This window comes from Acipenser ruthenus, chromosome 7 (genome assembly GCF_902713425.1).
Source record: "Acipenser ruthenus chromosome 7, fAciRut3.2 maternal haplotype, whole genome shotgun sequence".
NCBI classification, from domain to species: Eukaryota; Metazoa; Chordata; class Actinopteri; order Acipenseriformes; family Acipenseridae; genus Acipenser; species Acipenser ruthenus.
This window is the reverse complement of record NC_081195.1, coordinates 5,316,517-5,337,690: the sequence shown is the minus strand read 5'-3', so window position 1 is coordinate 5,337,690 and position 21,174 is coordinate 5,316,517. Positions and strand designations below refer to the sequence as shown.

Here is a 21,174-nt window from a genome sequence, read left to right as displayed (position 1 = left end):
TAGCTGAAATATGCATGTTTTTCCATCTCATTAATTCAGTCTACATACAATTAATTTTTGCCTATTAATAAACCCCTTGGTGGTAGTGACTGATATCTAAAGCAGCTATACCTTGAGTGGAGAGCGAAACTACACATATGCTTGGTTCTTTTTTTATTCTCATGGTCAAGGACAGAACATTAGAGGGATGATACAACTTTGCCATTATAACTGCTCATTGTTATTTTCTGTGTTGGCTTTGGAGTCATGTTTACTGTTCCGCTAGGCTGGGGGTTGAGCTGTTTAATTCATAAATTCTTTATCTGATGCACATCCACAGTTGTTGTGTTGCATTTTTTTTTTTTTTTGCATATTATACTGTATTTAGTTTCAACATTTAGTGATGTTTGTCTTTAATTAGAAACTCCTGACCCAGAATAACAAGTAAGCAGATGTTAGCGTGCCCTGTATTGGTGTTCTTGTAATTCCCAGTAAAGGAAGGCTTCTCCATGAGGGAGGTTTTTAACATGTTTTCCTTCTATAAGCGGCATGGCCCTCCCCATGCTGCAGATCAGTACAGCTTGATATGAGAGATCAACTTTTTCCCTAAAGGAAGGAGGAACAGCATTCTGATCTTTTGAACTGAAGCTATTAGTATAAACTGCTAACACTGCTTATAAGCACAATGTGTTTTTTCCCATTGGATATGTGTATATTAAAACAATTAATAGTGTTATTTTTTTCATCCATCTGTCAGCAATTGAGACGCTGTGTTTTGATAACATACTATTATATTTATATTTATGATAGGGCAGCAGTGTGGAGTAGTGGTTAGAGCTCTGGACTCTTGACCGGAGGGTCGTGGGTTCAATCCCAGGTGGGGGACACTGCTGCTGTACCCTTGAGCAAGGTACTTTACCTAGATTGCTCCAGTAAAAACCCACCTGTATAATTGGGTAATTGTATGTAAAAAATAATGTAATTGTATGTAAAAATAATGTGGTATCTTGTAACAATTGTAAGTCGCCCTGGATAAGGGCGCCTGCTAAGAAATAAATAATAATAATATTTATCCTATTTAATTCTAATATTGTACACTTGCCAGAATATGCCTGGTAATAGCATGGATTTGAAAAGTAAATATGACCTCAACTCATTTTAGTATAATTGTATTAACTGTTAATTGAATAGCTCCCTAAGTATTTTTAATATGACCACTGACATCTGGTCAATATCCTTATGTTAATATTTTTAATGGAAATGCACTGTTCTGTGATATTCTTCCCAATAAACATACTCAATCCGTGGTGACATCTCAGATGTATATACTTAAATAGTACAGTTTCCTGCTGTAGAATACAGGAATATCTTGTATCACATGCTATATGTAGATAAAGCAAAAAGTCAGTCATGTTTGATAACAGAGAAGTGTGTATTATTTATATGGAGCAGAATAAACCAATTTACAAGAAAGCCACTTAAATTTGGGGATTATTTATTTATAGGCTAAGTACACAAGTTAATGGAACTGCAATGTGGATTCACCTACAACCCAGCAAGAGGTATATGTACCAATAATGCACATGTGTAGAAAAAAAACATCCAGATGTACATTTACATGCCAGATAATGGTTAAAACGTGTTATAGTACATTAGACTTCAAAGGGAAGAAGGCAGCAGTGCGTTATTCTGACATTTCAACTCTCTTTTAAAAACAAGGCTAATGATTTATACTCGGGTAATTTATTATGGTTTCTCACTTTGGATAACAAGCTTTATTGACTTTTTCACATACGTAGTTTCTGCGCAGTATTGTACCTTATGAAAATACTCCCTAATTAACATGCTCTTGTTTCTGACTTGGAAACTGTTTATAACAGAGAGAAACAAAGAAGCGATGTTATAAGCGAGTTTACCGTCGGTACTGCCAATGTACCCCAAAACAACGAAACTGTAAATACTGGCCCTGGTCCATTAACACCCTGTTTGAAATGTATGAACAGATACACATGTATGATGTTGTTGTTGTTTTGTTTTTTTTACCTAACATCGACTGCAAAGTTGATAACATATTATTATTATTATTATTATTATTATTATTATTATTATTATTATTATTATTATTAAAGCATGAATGTATTGAAATACAGGCAACTAACATAATTACTTAAATAAGTCCAGTTATCCACCTCCCAATTTCCAAACTTGTTTTCAGAAAATGTATTCTAAGATATTCCTTATATACAGATAACAGGTTTTTTTTTTTAAAAAGCTACTTTTTTCCAATGATATGATGATGAAATGTCTAGATAATCCACAGCTAAATCAGCAACTTTGTAACCCCACTGTCAATCACCATGTAACTTTACGGTTCCACTTTAAATGTGTTGTCTTTGGGTCATATATATGATTAAATTCTGATTGGAAAGCTGTTTCTTTCTTTAGGTGATTTTATCACAATTTCTTTCTGAAGTGATTGTCGTTTAGACAAATGTCTCATGGTCAAGGAATAATGAACATTTCATGCATTGCACATTGCTGATTGGTGGCAGGTTATGTAATTTGACTCCAGCCATCTTTTCTAGATGCCCCAGTTAGAATTGACTACTGGAAATTATTTTCAGAGATTAGCTCCCAATAGGCTACCTATAGTAACCGTAAAATGTCCAACACATTAAAGGTGTTATGAAGTAAAAATCATATTTACAATTTTTTTTTTCACAACATAAAAAAAATGTACATGATGTTAATTATTTTTTTAAATCAGCCATTGAAAAAAAAAAAATACAATGAAATAAATCTTTGCTTTCAGATACATTTTGTGGCTGAGAGCAAGAATATCGCAAGTATAATAATTACTTATATTGTCTCATTTCGCTGACCTTGAGTAACACCACAGTAATTTTGGACTACCTAATGTTACCTTACATAAAATAGTCCAAAATTAGTATGAGGCGGGGTCTGTGTAACCAAGGGTTTAAGCTATCCAGTGGCTCTCAAAAGTATTCACCCCCCTTGGACTGTTCCACATTTTATTGTGTTACAACATGGAATCAAAATGGATTTAATTAGGAGTTTTTGACACTGATCAACACAAAAAAGTCAAAGTGAAAAATAAAATCTACAAATTGTTCTAAATTAATTACAAATATAAAACAGAAAATAACTGATTGCATAAGTATTCACCCCCTTTGCTACGACACACCTATATAAGCTCTGGTGCAACCAGTTGTCTTTAGAAGTCACATAATTAGTTGAATGGAGTCCACCTGTGTGCAAGTAAGGTGTTTCACATGATTTCCTAACCCACAGTTGGTTAGTACATTTCCTAACAAAAACTACATCATGAAGACGAAGGAACATTCAAAGCAAATCCGGAATAAGGTTCTTCAAAAGCACCAATCAGGGGTAGGATATAAGAACATCTCCAAGGCATTGAATGTCCCCCGGAGCACAGTAAAGTCCATTATTAAGAAATGGAGGGAATATGGCACAACTGTGAATCTGTCTAGAACAGGTCGTCCTCAAAAACTGAGTATCCAGGCGAGAAGGGCACTAGTCAGGGAGGCCACCAAGAGGCCTATGGCAACTCTAAAGGAGTTACAGTCTTCCACGGCTGAGTTGGGAGACACTGTGCATACGGCAACAATAGCCCGGGTGCTTCACAAAACTGGCCTTTATGGGAGAGTGGCAAAAAGAAAGCCATTGTTGAAAAAAACTCACATCAAATCTCTGCTAGAGTTTGCCAGAAGGCATGTGGGAGACCAAGTGGAAGAAGATTCTATGGTCTGATGAGACCAAAATAGAGCTTTTTGGCCTCAACGCTAAGAGCTATGTTTGGTGCAAGCCTAACGCCGCACATCATCCTGAAAACACCATCCCTACCGTGAAGCATGGTGGTGGCAGCATCATGCTATGGGGATGCTTCTCTGTGTCAGGGCCTGGAAAGCTTATGAAGTTAGAGGGCAAAATGGATGCAGTAAAGTACAGAGTAATCCTGGATGAAAACCTGCTGAAGTCTGCAAGAGACCTGGGACTTGGGAGAAGATTCAGGACAATGACCCCAAACATACAGTCAAAGCCACACTGGAGTGGCTTAAAAACAAAAAGGTCAATGTCCTGGAGTGGCCCAGTCAAAGCCCGGACCTCAATCCAATTGAGAATATGTGGAAAGAGTTGAACATTGCTGTTCACCAAAGGTCCCCATCCAAGTTGACGGAGCTTCTAATTTTGCAAAGAAGAATGGGCAAAAATTGCAGTGTCCAGATGTGCAAAGCTGGTAGACACTTATCCAAATAGATTCATTGCTGTAATTGCTGCCAAAGGTGCCTCTACCAAATATTGACTCAAGGGGGTGAATACTTATGCAATCAATTATTTTCTGTTTTGTATTTGTAATTAATTTTGAACAATTTGTAGATTTTATTTTTCACTTTGGCATTATGTACTTTTTTTGTCTTGATCAGTGGCAAAAACTCCTAATTAAATCCATTTTGATTCCATGTTGTAACACAATAAAATGTGAAAAAGTCCAAGGGGGGTGAATACTTTTGAGAGCCACTGTAATAGTAAAACATTTTGTAATTAAATGTTCTTATACTCAGCCAACAAATTGATGCCAATCGTTGCCACCTACACTCAGCTCACAGAAGCATGTTCAGTTTTATTTCAGTGGAACATGCATTTTCTGCAGGAATATCATCAAATGAATATATTTAACATTTTTGTTAAACGTTCTCTTAGTTGCAAGTTATCAAGAAAAATTAAAATCCCCATCTTAATTTAAAAGGATAATTTTATGGCCAACCTTGATTAACAGTTTCAAGTTGTCTTCCAAATTTTTACTAAACTTTTTGCTGAAATCACAGTGCAAACTTTTTATTCTTTAATGTTCCGTTTTTATCGGAATTACTTTCTTTATCAATTCTGAAACAGGTAGATAATGTGTTTATCACTTGTGGAATATGCTTGGTTTTGTTGATTGATCATTAATAACTCATAAACGGAGTATGATAACAAGCTAAAAACAAGGTCTTGCATACATTATTTAGCATGGGTGTATATAGGCTGGATATCAACGTGTTAATTCTTGTAATGTCATGTCTGTTTAATGGTGCAGATAGGAACTAAAAGCATAGCTAAAGAGGGTGCATGCATTAAATTCAGTTGCCTGTTAAAATGAATTGACCCTGGTCAAAAGTCAAAATGCACTTTTTGTGTTACATGGTGCACATTCTGCATCATAACATTTAACAGTGACTAATATACTAGGGATTTCATTGGCAGGTCTCTGAAGCAGACATCATATCACATCTGTACAGTCAGCACTCGGTTATCTGTTACCCAGATACACGTCAGTCACGTTTTACCGCCCTTGTATTAAAAATAAAATCAATCCCCATTATATGTACCAAATTAATCTTACCCGTCACACGCGATTTCCGGCTCCGTCACCAGTTTTCTGATACAAAGCCCATCACTTCAGTGTTATAATTTATCTGAATATCCATCACAGCCTGCATTTAAAAATAAATAAATAAATAAATTTAAACAAATTTTAAAAAAATCTTATGCCAAATCAGTCTGTCTTATATTGTGCAGTCACACAGCGCTTCCTCTAGTTTCACCTGATGAAAATGCAGCCAAAACAAAGCAAATGAAACAAGCTAGGGTAATGTAAGAGTTAATTATTACGTAGTTCAAGATTTTGCAAATGAACTGTGACATTAGGGCCTTATCGAGCACTATATTCTGCTGTTTTGAATATTGACTTTGGATACTATTTTAATTCTGGAAACTGTTTTTTTTTTTTTTTGTTTGTTTTTTAAATCTTTTGCTAAATTGTATTGCCTTTTAGGTTTTACGCAGTTCTTTGCATGGGGAACATTTTTATTTCATTTTGCTGTTGGGCCGTTAATGTGGAATTTTACATGCTGCTACAATACATACCGGATTTAAAAGTATGTACTTTATTACAGGCCACGTGTCCAGTCATCTCTTGGCAAGTGATATTTTCAGAATCATATCATTCTGAATTAAAATACTTATTCTATTGAAAATATAGTACTATACCAACAAAACCTATATATATATATATATATATATATATATATATATATATATATATATATATATATATATATTATATAATATTTGTGTTCCCTGAAAAATGGACAAGGGTTGGAACGGACCAAAGTGAAATAATCAGATATGTGTCACACACGTTTAATCGTCACTAAAATAAAAATTGTATAGGGTCGGAAATGTGAGTGCTGACTGTAGTGCCGGTATTTTATTTTTATTTTTGATTAGTTTATTATTTTATTATACACCTTAAGAATGCCAGGTACTTTAGCCTCATTGGAAGAGTTTCATAATGGTAATATATATATATATATATATATATATATATATATATATATATATATATATATATAGGGTGATTAGAAAATAAGTTTACCACATGAGATATGGTGCATTGATATGGTGAACTTACTTTCTAATATATATATATATATATATATATATATATATATATATATATATATATATAATTACAGAGATTTATGCACAATTTGTAGTGTTCTGAACAGCTGGAAAAGAATACAATGTGACAGAAATAGGAAGATAATTCAACTGCTCTGGCCTCAGGTAGAAAAATATGGTTTTGACCAAAAAAAAAAAAAAAATCGGTGGGTGGGTGGTATAAATATTTTGTTTCTGCTTATAAAGCAAGTAATGGCACAAGTGGAGTGTGGAAAAATAAAAATAAATGCTGCAAATTGTGAGCACATCTATTTTGTTCTGTGCTCGTCAGATCAGCGGGAAGTCCAAAGGTAACTGCAGCACAGACGGCTTTATCTCCTCTTTTACTGTTAGAAGTGCTTCTTTTTAAATAACCTTCCAAATCCCTGCTGGAGTTTAACAGGACTATTCCTGTGAGGACCAACTGGGCCATTTTCTGTTTTTAACCTACAATAATGTGTTAAGTAATGTTTTTAGCCTTAATGGCTAACCAACATTTTATTACATTCTCTATACACTTTAATGCTTTTTCTTAAATGTTATTGATGTAATAAATGTAGAGTTATGTTTTCCATTTAAATTTGAAACGGGACATTTTCACTGTAGGAAGAAAAAAAAAAAGCCTGTTACCTGTCCAATCCAATAATTTCACATAAATGTATATTTTGTTATTTATTTATTTTTATTTATCAGAATATTTAGAATTAAATGACAGATACCAACTATTTTTTTTTTAGTTTTACTTGATGACACTTGTTTCTAACCAGCTTAGTAAATGACTAAATCTACATCTGTTAGCGTCTTTAATGTCACGCACTGTGGGGAGTTCATTTATCAGTCCAGGAATAAAAAAATATATTAAAAAATTGAATTGAGTCCTTTTTGTAACAGCATTGGTAAAGCTGCTGTCTTCTGCAGTTCCACTGCTTGCTGTTTGTTTGACAGGGTGGATCCAGTTATATACTGTGAGTTATGTGTGGTAGGCCATATGTTGTGATAGCCTGTAATTCAGACTATCCCTGGATTTGCCTGTAATTCCATAAACTTGTATACCTGGTGTGAACAAAGTTCAAGATGTGTGTACACCATGCAGGTCAAAGTGTGTTATGTAAAATAGTCATGGGTTATGTTGTCTGTCCAAAGGATAAGTTAGGAGTGATTTATGGTACAGTTCACAGTGTGGATAAATGACATTTAGCCTTTGGTGCCAATTAAATAAGACTGACCGGAGTCGATTATAAAACGGGGATAGTTTTCAACAGTACTTGCACATGTAAGTAATTTGTAAATGTTGCGCCCCAAACACTTTGAATTCTTTACTAGTGGGAAAGAAAGCCCAGAGCAATGAAGCAAATCGTTTTTTGGCTTGCCTGGCTCCACACTTTGTATCTGTCACAATCATGCCCTAGGGTAGCATTATGAGCATGGCACTGCCTACTTCTGTAGATTGACTTTCTTTCCATACTTTTTAGAGCATAGTCCTTTCGACAGTACTACCATAGTCAAAAGAATAGGCTTGTAAAGCCACGTCATTCTTTGTTATCTCAGCATTTGCTTCCCAAGGCAAGACTATCATTCTGACTTCTAGCTGCAAATATGACAATGGAAATATGTTGGCTGAAGTCTTTTCTGGAATTGAACATAAACACAGGTACCCTTAAGTGTTGAAAACCTCTATTAATATCAGTAGCGTTCTCCGAGTGGTGTACAATAAATGTTGATTTTGATGAAATGTTGTAAATGCTCTTGGGTCCATAGCCTAGACTTGCTGTGTTGAGTTGAAGAGATTTGTATTATTTATTTTATTTTATTTTATTTTATTTTGGACTAATGGTAGCAAATTTGAAACTTAAGAATGTTCCCCCTGTTGTTTCACAATGTGATAATTCACACTATTGATGAATTCACATGTTTAGGCCGTATTGGCAGCAAATTATATTTGTACTATACTTTCCCTTCACTACTTCACTACCCTTGATATTTAACAATTTAGTACTCAAACACCTGAATCATTTAGTATATGAATAACAGGGTTTCTATAACATCTTAATATAGAAATATAAAAGAACACTCAGTCAAATTAAATAATGATCATGTGTCTTTATAGACAATGTGAACAGGTAAATGGCACAAATATAAGTTTTGAATAAATACTTCTAAAAACGAATATAAAATCTACTATATACTTTTGATTGCATCGAAAGCAACATGCATTTCAATATGTTATTGTGAATAATTCTAATCACACTGTGTTTGCTGTAAATTAACAACCCAATCAACCCTTGCATTTGGCAGGTACCCCCTGTCAGATTTACAGTATGACTAGTTACATTCTGAAGCTGTCAATCTTCATTACAGATTACCCTTTGGGTCAGATCGATGCATGTGTTTAATAAACTGTATTTTAAAGATTTCATTGTTGTAAATATTTAGCCTACCAAAATAATAAATCTGTATATTGTATGCAAACAGTGTTGCAAATGTACATGCTGAAACTTTTCTATTAATCAACAGTCAAGTACTATAAGTTGGGCCTCATGCATAATGAATTATGCTTAACCCTCATGGGTTTCATTGATAGAAAAAAATAGGAGAAAACACAAGTGCAGCCAGCATTTGAATAAAATGTAACCTGATAGCTCTGCATATTGTAATTGTTTTTTAATCATTAGGGACTAAATTATTCATCTACAATTTCTGAGTTTTTTTTTTTTCATTCAGTTTTCAGTTATGTCAAAGAAAAGGGTTACAAAATATTAAGATGTGGTATATTAAGCATATATTAATAAAACCAAGTTTATTGTTTATGTAAAATGCATGGCTCCAGCTGCTCCACTAGCAGAGTCCATTGCAGATGTGTAGCCTGTACTAGCCCATTTCATTCAGCAGGGGTGGAATTTCAGGCCCACAGCCTGCATCATCTTGGTTCTCAAAGCATGGACCAAATGAGAAAGAAAAGTACACCAGTAATTGGCAGCCATAAATTGATTGCAGAGCAATTTTTTTTTATTGTGGCCACCTTTTTACATATACAGTATATATACAGCTCTGGAAAAAATTAAGAGACCACTGCAAAATTATCAGTTTCTCTGGTTTTACTATTTATAGGTATGTGTTTGGGTAAAATGAACATTTTTGTTTTATTCTATAAACTACTGACAACATTTCTCCCAAATTCCAAATAAAAATATTGTCATTTAGAGCATTTATTTGCAGAAAATGACAACTGGTCAAAATAACAAAAAAGATGCAGTGTTGTCAGACCTCGAATAATGCAAAGAAAATAAGTTCATATTCATTTTTAAACAACACAATACTAATGTTTTAACTTAGGAAGAGTTCAGAAATCAATATTTGGTGGAATAACCCTGATTTTCAAGCACAGCTTTCATGCGTCTTGGCATGCTCTCCACCAGTCTTTCACATTGATGTTGGGTGACTTTATGCCACTCCTGGCGCAAAAATTCAAGCAGCTCGGCTTTGTTTGATGGCTTGTGACCATCCATCTTCCTCTTGATCACATTCCTGAGTTTTTCAATGGGGTTCAGGTCTGGAGATTGGGCTGGCCATGACAGGGTCTTGATCTGGTGGTCCTCCATCCACACACACCTTGATTGACCTGGCTGTGTGGCATGGAGCATTGTCCTGCTGGAAAAACCAATCCTCAGAATTGGGGAACATTGTCAGAGCAGTTTGACCAGTTGTCATTTTCTGCAAATAAATGCTCTAAAAGACAATATTTTTATTTGGAATTTGGGAGAAATGTTGTCAGTAGTTTATAGAATAAAACAAAAATGTTCATTTTACCCAAACACATACCTATAAATAGTAAAACCAGAGAAACTGATAATTTTGCAGTGGTCTCTTAGTTTTTTCCAGAGCTGTGTATATATATATATATATATATATATATATATATATATATATATATATATATATAATGTAGCGTGCTTGTGTTGTATACAGTAGCATGGCATTGGTATGATTGGGTGTAGGTGGGCTCACGTGATGCTTTCTAATGTATGCGCCTGGAAGCTCCTTGTGTTGTGCAATGTCTGACTGTTAGTAAAGATTCATATTAAGTAGCAGAGTATGCTAAAACATCATGCTAAACATAATATATTGAAGAATCTGATTTAAAGCATAAGTGGAGGCCCATGGCAAGGTTATATCCTACAGAGTGGTTTCATATTTCACACACAGTGGGCTGGGCGAGCAGACAGTAACATTTTAACAGCCCATCTCAGGACAATATGTGTAACATTGTTTTATCCCCCCCACATTGCAACCTTATTATTTAAAATTCAGTATTATTATATTGCTTTTTAATGAAATAGTCTTTTTTTTATTTGGTAGTGCTTTAATGCTCCTTCCTGTGTACCTGCCTTGTTGTGGTTCTCTGACGCCTTACAGTTATACAATATTGAACAAATCATGAATGCATACACTCACTATACTGCATGTTTTTGTTTGAGATCTTTTCGTCCATCTTTTTTGTTTAAGTTCATATAATAGCTAAATATGTACAGACTTCTAATTATACTTGCTAACCAAATGTTATCCTAACTACAGGACTGGAGTGGCCTCATTTGCTTGTGTGGTATGCAAGGGCCAGGAGGACATGACAGCGCCATTGAAAGAGTGTACTGACTGGCTCCATGCCTATTTCTGCGACCCTGGAACAACAGAGAAACTTCCATTCCCTGCCTTTCACCACCCCATTTTTCACGAAGGTTTGTAACAGACAAATATTTGTAAAGTAACAGTGTTTAGGTTTGGTTTTAACTGTCAGTTACATCACATTCTTCGTTCACTTACAACACTATAATAGAGTATTTTATAGTGCCTGGGATGAGAGACAGCACGTAACACTGAGTAGTTATGAGGGCTAGTAATCTCAAACTGTTCCAAGGGGCTGTGTTAGTTTTGGCCACACTTCCCATAATTCTTGGCAACGGTGCTAGAAATGATACATTTCAACTCTTGACATTTGTTGGCTGAAGGTTTTGAAAGTGAGCACATCTGAATGGCTGTAAAGTTTCAATGAGCCTATTGTTGGCCTAAACTGTCCTTTTGCCAGAACCAGAGGGAGAGAACCTTAAGAATGGATGGTTACTCTAGAACAGACTGATGACAATTACTCAGCACTAACCAACCCATTATTCGTTTTTTATGAAAGTGAAGGAATGAAGTGATTATTTTGATTTTGTTATACACGTAGTTTGTGCATGGAACAATAAACAACATCACAATTCTATTGAAGAAAGTATTTTTGAAAGATAATATTCCAGCCTTCTGTCTTTTTAAACATGACATATCTGGTTTAAAAAATATGTTTCTTGTTTGGTGGAGTTTTCTCAAGGATTTCTAGCATTTGACACCGCAGATGCTGAAAATAGTTCAGTTAATTGCATCAGTTCCCAGTCTTGTCACCTTTTATGCATTCCCTGATGAACTCTGAAATATAGTTATGCCAGCGTTAAGGCTCCAATATACACTGTGATGATACAGCCAAACTGTAATAGAAAAATTATTTCTGTGGATATTGCTCTTTTCTTTATAAACCAGAATTTTTTAAAGTAAAGAAACAAATCGGCAACATCAACTGAAAAGATACACTAATAGAATGTGCAGTCTGATAATGCAGTTTACTATTATTATTATTATTATTATTATTATTATTATTATTATTATTATTATTATTATACTTTGTATTCCTAATTCATTATGGTTAGCTTTACCAGTAACACTAACACTAATATACCAGTAACACTAACTTAGTAGGACGTGGATGTCAAACTAGAGACATCATGTTAAATCACATTCATTGTGTTAACAATACTAAGCTAGTTTACTTTTAATTGTTGTGAATAGAATATAGTCATCTAATACAGATATAGTTTTGTTGTATTAAAAGTTGTATCTGCATAATAAATAAGAAATTATAAACAAGACATATTCATGTCACAGATGCAGAATGGGTTATAGAAAACACACTTTTTTTCGACACTTCATTTTATGTTGCAAAGACAGTTCTTATTCCAAGAATAGTCTCCATTTAACTTAAAAAAAAAAAAAAAATAATAATAAAAAAAAATAAAAAGTTATTTTGAAACCGGAATGTTATGCTGAATGATTGGTTCTCACACTGCTGGACATGGCATTTCTGTGATGAGATGACAAGTTATCATATTTCCATCTTCCAGCAGCTCTCATTCCTGTCAACAGAACATTTAAATTGAAGTGATTGGCAGGTACATATTTTACAATTTCATGTGAGAATTTCTCTGATAGGCAGAGCAGTGCTACTTTGTTAAATGCTTTTAAAGTCGTTTTACAAGCGACTGCCCTTCTGTGATTGTACTTCAGTATAGGTCAGCCCTAATAATTATTGAACTGCATTTGACACCTCACACATTCCATTCTATTCAGTAAATAGCCATGCAGAAAGTCTAAAGATGTGTATGTTAGGAAACCATTTAAAAATAGGTCTCACTCTATAGCTGTACACTGTTCTTGTTTATCAGGTTATAAGTATATATATATAAAGGTTACACACACACACACATATATATATATATATATATATATATATATATATATATATATATATATATATATATATATATATATGTATAGTATTATAATCATATTATTTTAAGTGAAATAGTGTTGGACAAAATAGTATTTCTACTCTAAAAAAAATGTTTTATGCATACTCTACTCGTCCATGGATAAACATTCTGTGAAATATTCTTCACCATTTTCACAGAATTATTCTAACATCAAGAACCGTGCTTGAAAGAATAAGTGCTTAAAGGATATTTAAAAAAAAACAAATAGGCAACAGAAATGTATACTGCCTTAAGATTTATATCTGAGAATAGACATCTTTTTGATTACCTCAGTGTCATTAGACTATGAATTGCATCTTTGAAAAATGATAACTGTGGAGGAGCCAAATCATTTTAAAAGAAAATAACAAAATGGTTTAAGCTACTTAGGGTGAATGCCAATTATATTTTAATATTCAACTGAGCATATTTTACGAAGAAAAAAGGCAGCGGCAACACATGCATAACTCATTGGCAGCGTCGGCCAGCTGTGCCACTCTTCTCTTCGAATCACTTTGTGCATTTTAGTAGCATGGTAATTTAGTAGAGAACTACCTGAGTGATGGCATTTTCAATGAGCAGGTAATCTACAGAGAATTTTTATATGGTTATGAGCTCAGTGCTTCAGCCTGGCAACACAAAAATACATCAAGACCAATTACGATATCAACTTTCAGTGTGATACCCTTGCCACGCAAGTCTATGTATTTCTGCCCCAGGCATTTCCAATTGCATCTAATTTGAAATCTTTGGGGTTTTAATTAAATTTCAGAATATATGGAATTCTTCATTAGTACCTGCTCTGAATAGCAGATTATACTTCTCTCTGTTTCTCATTAAAGTGGTGGGTTGTGGTAAATAGCAGGTTGAAGAACTGATCATTTGCAGTGGCTGTATATGGGGAACAGACATAGTAAAATGCTAAATAATATCAAAAAGATTATTAGTCCAGTGAGGGATTCTTGATTTGTATTTTAATGGAATCCTACATTTCTCTTAATGATTTGCAAATTGTCCTCTGATTATAAGATGCATTAAGCTTTTCATTTTAATGGCGAGACACAGCCATTAGCTGATTTTTTTTTCTGTCTTCTTTATAGAGCGCTTCCCTGCAGCAGCTATATATTGAAACCATTAACACTTTTTGATGTACTTTCCAGTGTTACAGCATGGACTAGTACATGAATGAGTTTGCCTTTTATATTTTAGTAGTTTGCTTTAAGCTTCTAATTGTCATAATACACTAGTGTGAACAGGAAACCAAGCTATTGTCTCCTTTTTTTGGCAATCAAGATAAGCTGTAAATTAAATGTATAGCCTTTCCGAAGTTGCCAGTTCATAAAGAAAAAAATATATATAATCTAACAGAAAATAGAGCATAATCTATTTTCTGTTTGGTTCTGTGTTCATTTGTTTATAGAAAGGATACTGACGCCTCAAAAACGTTGACTAACAAGAGGCAACAGGATTGTCAGTTGGCATGCAAAATAAGAGAGAGAAAAGTATAAGCTTGCTGTGCATGCAGTACAATGCAAGTCATGAAGTAGCCTCTTCTGTCTTTTATTAAAGGCAGCGTCGTCCATTGAACTTTGCACACAGAGAATAAAGAAACATCAAATAATAATGTTACATATCCATGCACTGAATTGGAAAACAGCAATATCTTCATGATTAATCCAGACATCTCTGCGTCTACTTGCAAAAACAGGAAGGAAACAGAGCCAGATGAAATAATGTGTATTTTATTTTGTGGTATGTTGCTTATGAAGTTTATTATTATTATTATTATTATTATTATTATTATTATTATTATTATTATTATTATTATTATTAAATTAATATGCACAATTTGGTGATAGAAATAGAAACAAAATAGATTTGTCAAAGCATACTCTTAGTTTTTTTATGAGCCTAAATGGAATTTATTTGGTCTCTTCCATGTCGGTGGTTCCCAGGAAATGTTAGATTTATAAGGCTTTATTGGATTTTCAGAATTCATTTAGCCAGAGAACTTAAAATACAATATTGGCATATCCTTGACTACAAGATAGACTGCTTGACTCTTGGAACATGAGGAAAACACTATAGTGTTTGTATTTTACTATGCGAAAGAACGTTTAGCATATGTCAACGACAGAATCCAAATGTTGACCTGATGATTTTTGTTAGCTATTGCTCTTCGATGTTGTCCTAAGCTACTAGGAAAGTAAAGATGTTGTCACTGCTTAAGCCATTAAACCCTAGTTTAGTTTATGAAAATGGTTTGTTATATTCTACCCTAGGAAACACATGTTATAAATCTGCATTGGTAATTGCATATGTTATGACTAAGTAGCAAAGAAAAAGTCGTATTTATCTCTATTGTGGTCTAAATTGTAGTTGTTATTGGAACCTTCCCTAAGGCAGTGTGAAAAGGAAATTCTAGTCGTTGTGCTTAATGTGGTATTTTAAAGTAAACCGACTGTAAAAATGTAGAAAATACCCTTGCAGTGTAAATGAATTTTTAGACATAACTTATATTCTTTAATTTGTACTTGTTCTGCTTACAAATGAACTGCATAGCTTACACTTATCTTAGTATAGTTTTAATCAACTTAATTATTTGGTCATTACTGGATATTACTGGATAACACACAACACACAACACACAGACCACCAATAGAGCTTTTGGTGAACATCCTGCATCCATTAGTTAGGAACTATAAAGTTCATGCCACCAGGGACATTGTTCTTAAAGGTGACTATAATTTTATGCTATCATTAATGTTCTTGCTGTTATATTTAAACCTACTGTACACACAGTAGGTTCTGTAGATAAATCATATGTACTAGCTCAGCATATTTCTGATAACAGTTTTAATTTCAAAATCTATAGCTTAATCTGTTCAGAATTGTTGTCGAACAGCAAACGCAACTTGTCTTTATAGAAGTCAAGGTGTTGGCTCAGTCATTGGCAGTCACTGATGGAAATCTAATGAGAGGAGTTTTTACCAATTACAAAATAAGGAAATGTAACAAGTTATGAATACATTCATATGTAAGTATTATTTAAACTGCACCCCCTCAGGAGTCGCATATGACCTCCAACATGGAACGATTGCTGTTATACTCACTACCAACAGATCATTTTAAACTACTTGATATAAACACCATTCTTATTTAATAAAATAATTGACTCACATACTGAACTGTCCCTTTTGGTAATAAAGAAGAATTATGAAAAAAATATTTACTTAAGGAGACGCAATTAATACTTGATCAAGACCAAGTGAGGACCTACCAATATGGAGGATCATTTCTGCCAAAAATAAATAAATAATGAAATAAATAAATAAATAAATACATAAATGAAAATCAAAATACATTACATTTATTTGTTTGTTTATTTATTTATTTATATTGTTTTTTCATTTTGGTACAATCTTTTTACTCTAGTATTTCTCATTGAGCGTCAATCATACTGGAAGGGATAGACACAGCCGCTGGTGATTATCTACCAACTGGTCTGCTGGTTAGAGTCAGCGTAGAATCGAGAAGTGACGGCTGAAGAAACCATTCAAATTAACATCCTCAAAAAGAGGTTGCTTAATAGGTGAACACTGAACTAATTTTAAATCAAATTTTAAAAAAACAGTTAAAAGGACTGTAAATTCTACAACAAGGGGCTTGTTTCTATATTGCGAGATCGTTCAAATATGGTCTTTCGATCAGTTATCACCTGCAATCTGTGTGAGCACTCTAGTATTTCTCACTGAGAGTCAATCACACTGGAAGGGCGGGACAGTCCAGTAAGTGAATCGATGATCTAGTAACTTTGCCTAGAGGTTGTGTAGGGGAGTTGACTGCAGTTGTATGCTTGCAAGTTGCAATCTTGGGCGGTGTACATTCGGTCCAATCATTGTTCCTTTTATAAAAGGAAATTGGAAAACAGCTCGTTTTTTGTTTTAGCTTTGTGAGCAGAGAAATAAAAAGAAAAAACACAGTCGTTTTCCGATTTTATAGAATAAAATACAAACACGATTTTTGGCTTGTTTCACTATCAGATTTGTGTAGGGTGTTAAGAATGTTACATACATGTCATTCTTTATGTATTTATTTTTTGTTGTCGAACCATATATCCTACATCTCACATAGACCCACTAAAATATAAACTGATTTGCTTTTATATACAGTAGTTGTAATTTGGTCACCTGAAAGACCTGGGGCTCATTTGTATATCATACAAAGGCGTACTATATAGCGTTTCTATATAATGTTGCTCACACAGATTGCAGGTGATAACTGATCGAAAGACCGATCATATTTGAATTTACGATCTCGCAATATAGAAACGAGCCCCTCGGTTGTTGTCTGAGCAAAAACATTCTCATTGAGCTCAAATGAGTTGTGTGTGATGGATTAGTATTGCTGGAAACAGGGGCAGGACTTGTGGTGTACAAACTTGGTTCCCGTTCCAGGAAGTTTGTTGTTTCGCTGGGCAGTTGTCGAATTTATAGTCCTTTTAACTGTTTATTTATTTATTTATTTATTTATTTATTTATTTATTTATTTTTTTTAGTTAAAATTAGTTCAATGTTCACCTATTTAGCAACCTCTTTTTGAGGATGTTAATTTGAATGGTTTCTTCAGCCGTCAGTTGTCGATTCTACACTGACTCTAACCAGCAGACCAGTTAGTAGATAATCGAACTCACCAGCGGCAGTGTCCCGCCATTCCAGTATGATTGACGCTCAATGAGAAATACTAGCTTGAAAAAAAGATTTTTTTTTTTTTTTTAATTTTGGCACAAATTATCTTCCATATACCAAGAGTCACTGAAGCAATCAATTACATATTTAATATCATTGCATAGTCTATTGGTCAATAGTCATGACGGTTCAACCGTATGCTGATGGTAAAGTTGAGATTAAGAATGGCTGAAAAATGTAGCGTGATGCAGTATGCATTGGCTAACACTGTAGATTACAAACAAACTGGTAAATTATACATTCAGAATATTCAAATGATCTAAGAATTTGCATAAAACGTAGGTACATTAGTCAGTTGTTCCAGCTACCACAGCTATGTACCACAGCTATGTACAGTAAAGTGGGGGGTACATATTATTTTCCTTTCCTTTGAACGGGATAAGCATGGCTTCAAGAATTATGCATCCTCTCATCTTCATTAATTATGCATCCTACAATAAAGGACACTGATCTCCTTGTTACTGAACAGCTGGGGGAGGGAATCATTGAGAGTTCCAATGACAGCATTCTGCTACTCTTAATCACCTTCCTAGAAAGGATTGGATAAGGCACTGGAATTTTTTTTCTATGATGTGAGAGGAATCAGGAAAATGAAAGTTTCCAGAGCATCTTGTAATCAGTCAAGACTTTGTTAGCCTTTCTTTGCATAGGTCCCTCAAGTAAAAAAATATTGTTCTTTCATCTATGGCTGTTTGTCAGACTCAGGCATTGGCCTTCTAAAAATGAGATAAGGAACAGAGATGAATGGGGTAGACATGGTTACTTGTGAAGTAATGGGAGTTGCAAATTATAGGCGTGTGGGTAAATTATGAGTATCTATTGTGTAGCACAGTTTAAGACTTCCGGGGCATTCCACTGGTCAGTAGTGGAGATTCAGGGGACACAACATATGTGTTATACAGTACATAAAAGCATGGATCAAAACTTGAAAAATATAGGGAAACTATAAGGACTTTCTGAACTAATTTATCTTTTTTTTTTTTTTTTTTTTTTTTTTTAACAAATTCTTGCATACTAGTACTACTAATTGCATATTTTAAAATATGTAATGTTGATAATTGTTGCACAGGTTTGATAAAGGCTTTAAAGGCAATAACATTATTTCATAGCATAATACACATGTATATAATTAACTGCTGAAGATTAAACTGCTGAGACGTCTGCTTCAGTAAGCCAAAGGCTTCACGTGGAGATAAGCAGGCAATGATGCAGGATTTCTTCAAACCGTCAAACTCTTTGTAAAGGTAAGCTCCATGCATATGTTAATTTGTATCACTAATTTTAATGTTTTTATATATATATATATATATATATATATATATATATAATCACATTTACATTTACTTACACGCATGTATGCTCTTATTTCAGATTCCTGACATTCTACTTCTAATTCAATATATGAAACCAGTGTTTGGTTGAGATGGCACTAGATAGCTGCAACCAATTCGTACTGTAGTTGCACAGAAATCAGATCTACACTTGTCTGTAAATACTGGTTGAATAGTAATCATGGGTGTAATGAGGCATACAATCATTAAATAGGCTTGTGATGATGGATAAAAAGAGGTGTCTCTCTCTGGATCCAAAGCCTTTCAGAAGGTTCCTGAGGTTACCAGTTCATCAATATCAGGTTAATCTGTTTCTATTTTCTATAGAATATAATGACCTGAAACATCTTCAGAGCATATCGAAGGTGCATGCATGTCTTAAAACTCCAAAAGTTCAGTTCAACCAATATTCAAACAACTGACACTGCTGGTCTCCGGCAAAACAGTGTCTTGACCTTTCACGCAATGTTTAAACTATAAAAGTTTAAACTATAAAAGATTCACATAATAAGACCTTTATGGAAGCCATATTCCAAACCAGCTTGGTTAAATCATGCCCTCCAAGGGTGGTACAGTATATGGGAATACAATGATTTGCTGTTACACGAGGCCTTGAAGATATACAGTCGTAGTACGTTAGGTAGTGTACAGTAAATCTGCAAAAATGGAACCCAAGGGAGGAGCTTCTACCAGAAGTCATTTAACAGTATCACCTGCTGTGAGTGTTTGCTTACCTGGATACATGGCAGTAAAATATAAATGTACGATTATCAATTATATAAATTCCTTATATATCCATAAATCCCTATGCAACGTACAACCTTTAAAATGTTTATAATAGCATGATAGCATTAATGTCCTTTGCAGTGGTCATCACCTGTAGATAATTGACTTTAGGATGCTTAATTGGTATTAAAGGTACCGTTGGCTCTTTGCCAACTAGGAGTGGTCAGAATACCTGTATATCGTTCTCTCAAGTTTTTTTTTCTTCAAAACCTTGCTGCTTTCAAAACTCCTTCTACCCTGACTCCTCCTCTGCTGGTGTTGTTTTTGTTGGTTATCAATACAGTACACTCCTAATAAATGATATGCTCAGCAGCCAGTCTGTTATGTGCATAATAGATCCTTTAGTACTGTATTCATTTGAAATGAGGATACATTCCATAGTAACTGGACTTGGTTTTGGTCCAATTTGAATCTGAAGTCTGAAGAGGACCGAGTTGGGGTGAATATAAATGATTTGCCAGTGAAATGCTAACTTGAACTCCAGTTATCTCCACCTTTGAACACAGTGCTTTTCTGGACTAAAGATTAAAAAAGAAAGTAAAATAAACAAAAATAAATGCTCAAATATGCACCAGGAACTAGTCGCTGTATATGACACAAGCATCCATTTTATTATTATTATTATTATTATTATTATTATTATTATTATTATTATTATTATTATTATTATTATTATTATTATTAACAACAACAACAACAACAATATTATTTTATCCTAGCTGAATTACTAATTTTTTAGATCTATTTGTCAAATCATGTATGTTTTCCATGAAGAAATGAGAGATCGCTGACCTGGTTTCTGCAGAGGCAGCTTTTATGAATTATGATGCCCTACTGGTGTCCTGCAAGAATTTGATGCGTTAGAACCATGGATACTGAGGGGGGAACACAAACCTCAAACATTTACATGAACTTTATAGAACAGTAAAAATACTATTTCTATAAATCATTTTGAGTTTCTCAAAATATTTTAAAAACACATTTATCAAAAACAGCTGCTGCCTGGGAAGCTGCAGGGTGTACAGCTCAGTGTGAATTTCCTGAGAATGCCTTCAAACACAAAGTGAGGTGTTACTGGAACCTTCCAAAGGCTTTGTTACTGAGCAGACTAGAAGAATTCTAAACATCTCAGATCATGTAGAAAGCATGCATTAATACATCTGAATGAGTGCAAAATTGAGTCCATTATTG

General features: G+C 34.0%; 1 protein-coding gene across 3 annotated transcripts in view; it reads left to right on the top strand.

Annotated features, from left to right (window-relative positions):
• mgmt (O-6-methylguanine-DNA methyltransferase) overlaps positions 1 to 21,174 on the top strand; it is a 92,003-nt gene that overhangs the window by 57,839 nt on the left and 12,990 nt on the right. For all 3 annotated transcript variants that reach the window (XM_034025322.3, XM_059026196.1, XM_059026197.1), the window contains exon 4: positions 11,077 to 11,237. In XM_034025322.3, coding sequence (XP_033881213.1) covers positions 11,077 to 11,237 — 161 coding nt within the window. The remainder of the gene's footprint in view (positions 1 to 11,076; positions 11,238 to 21,174) is intronic.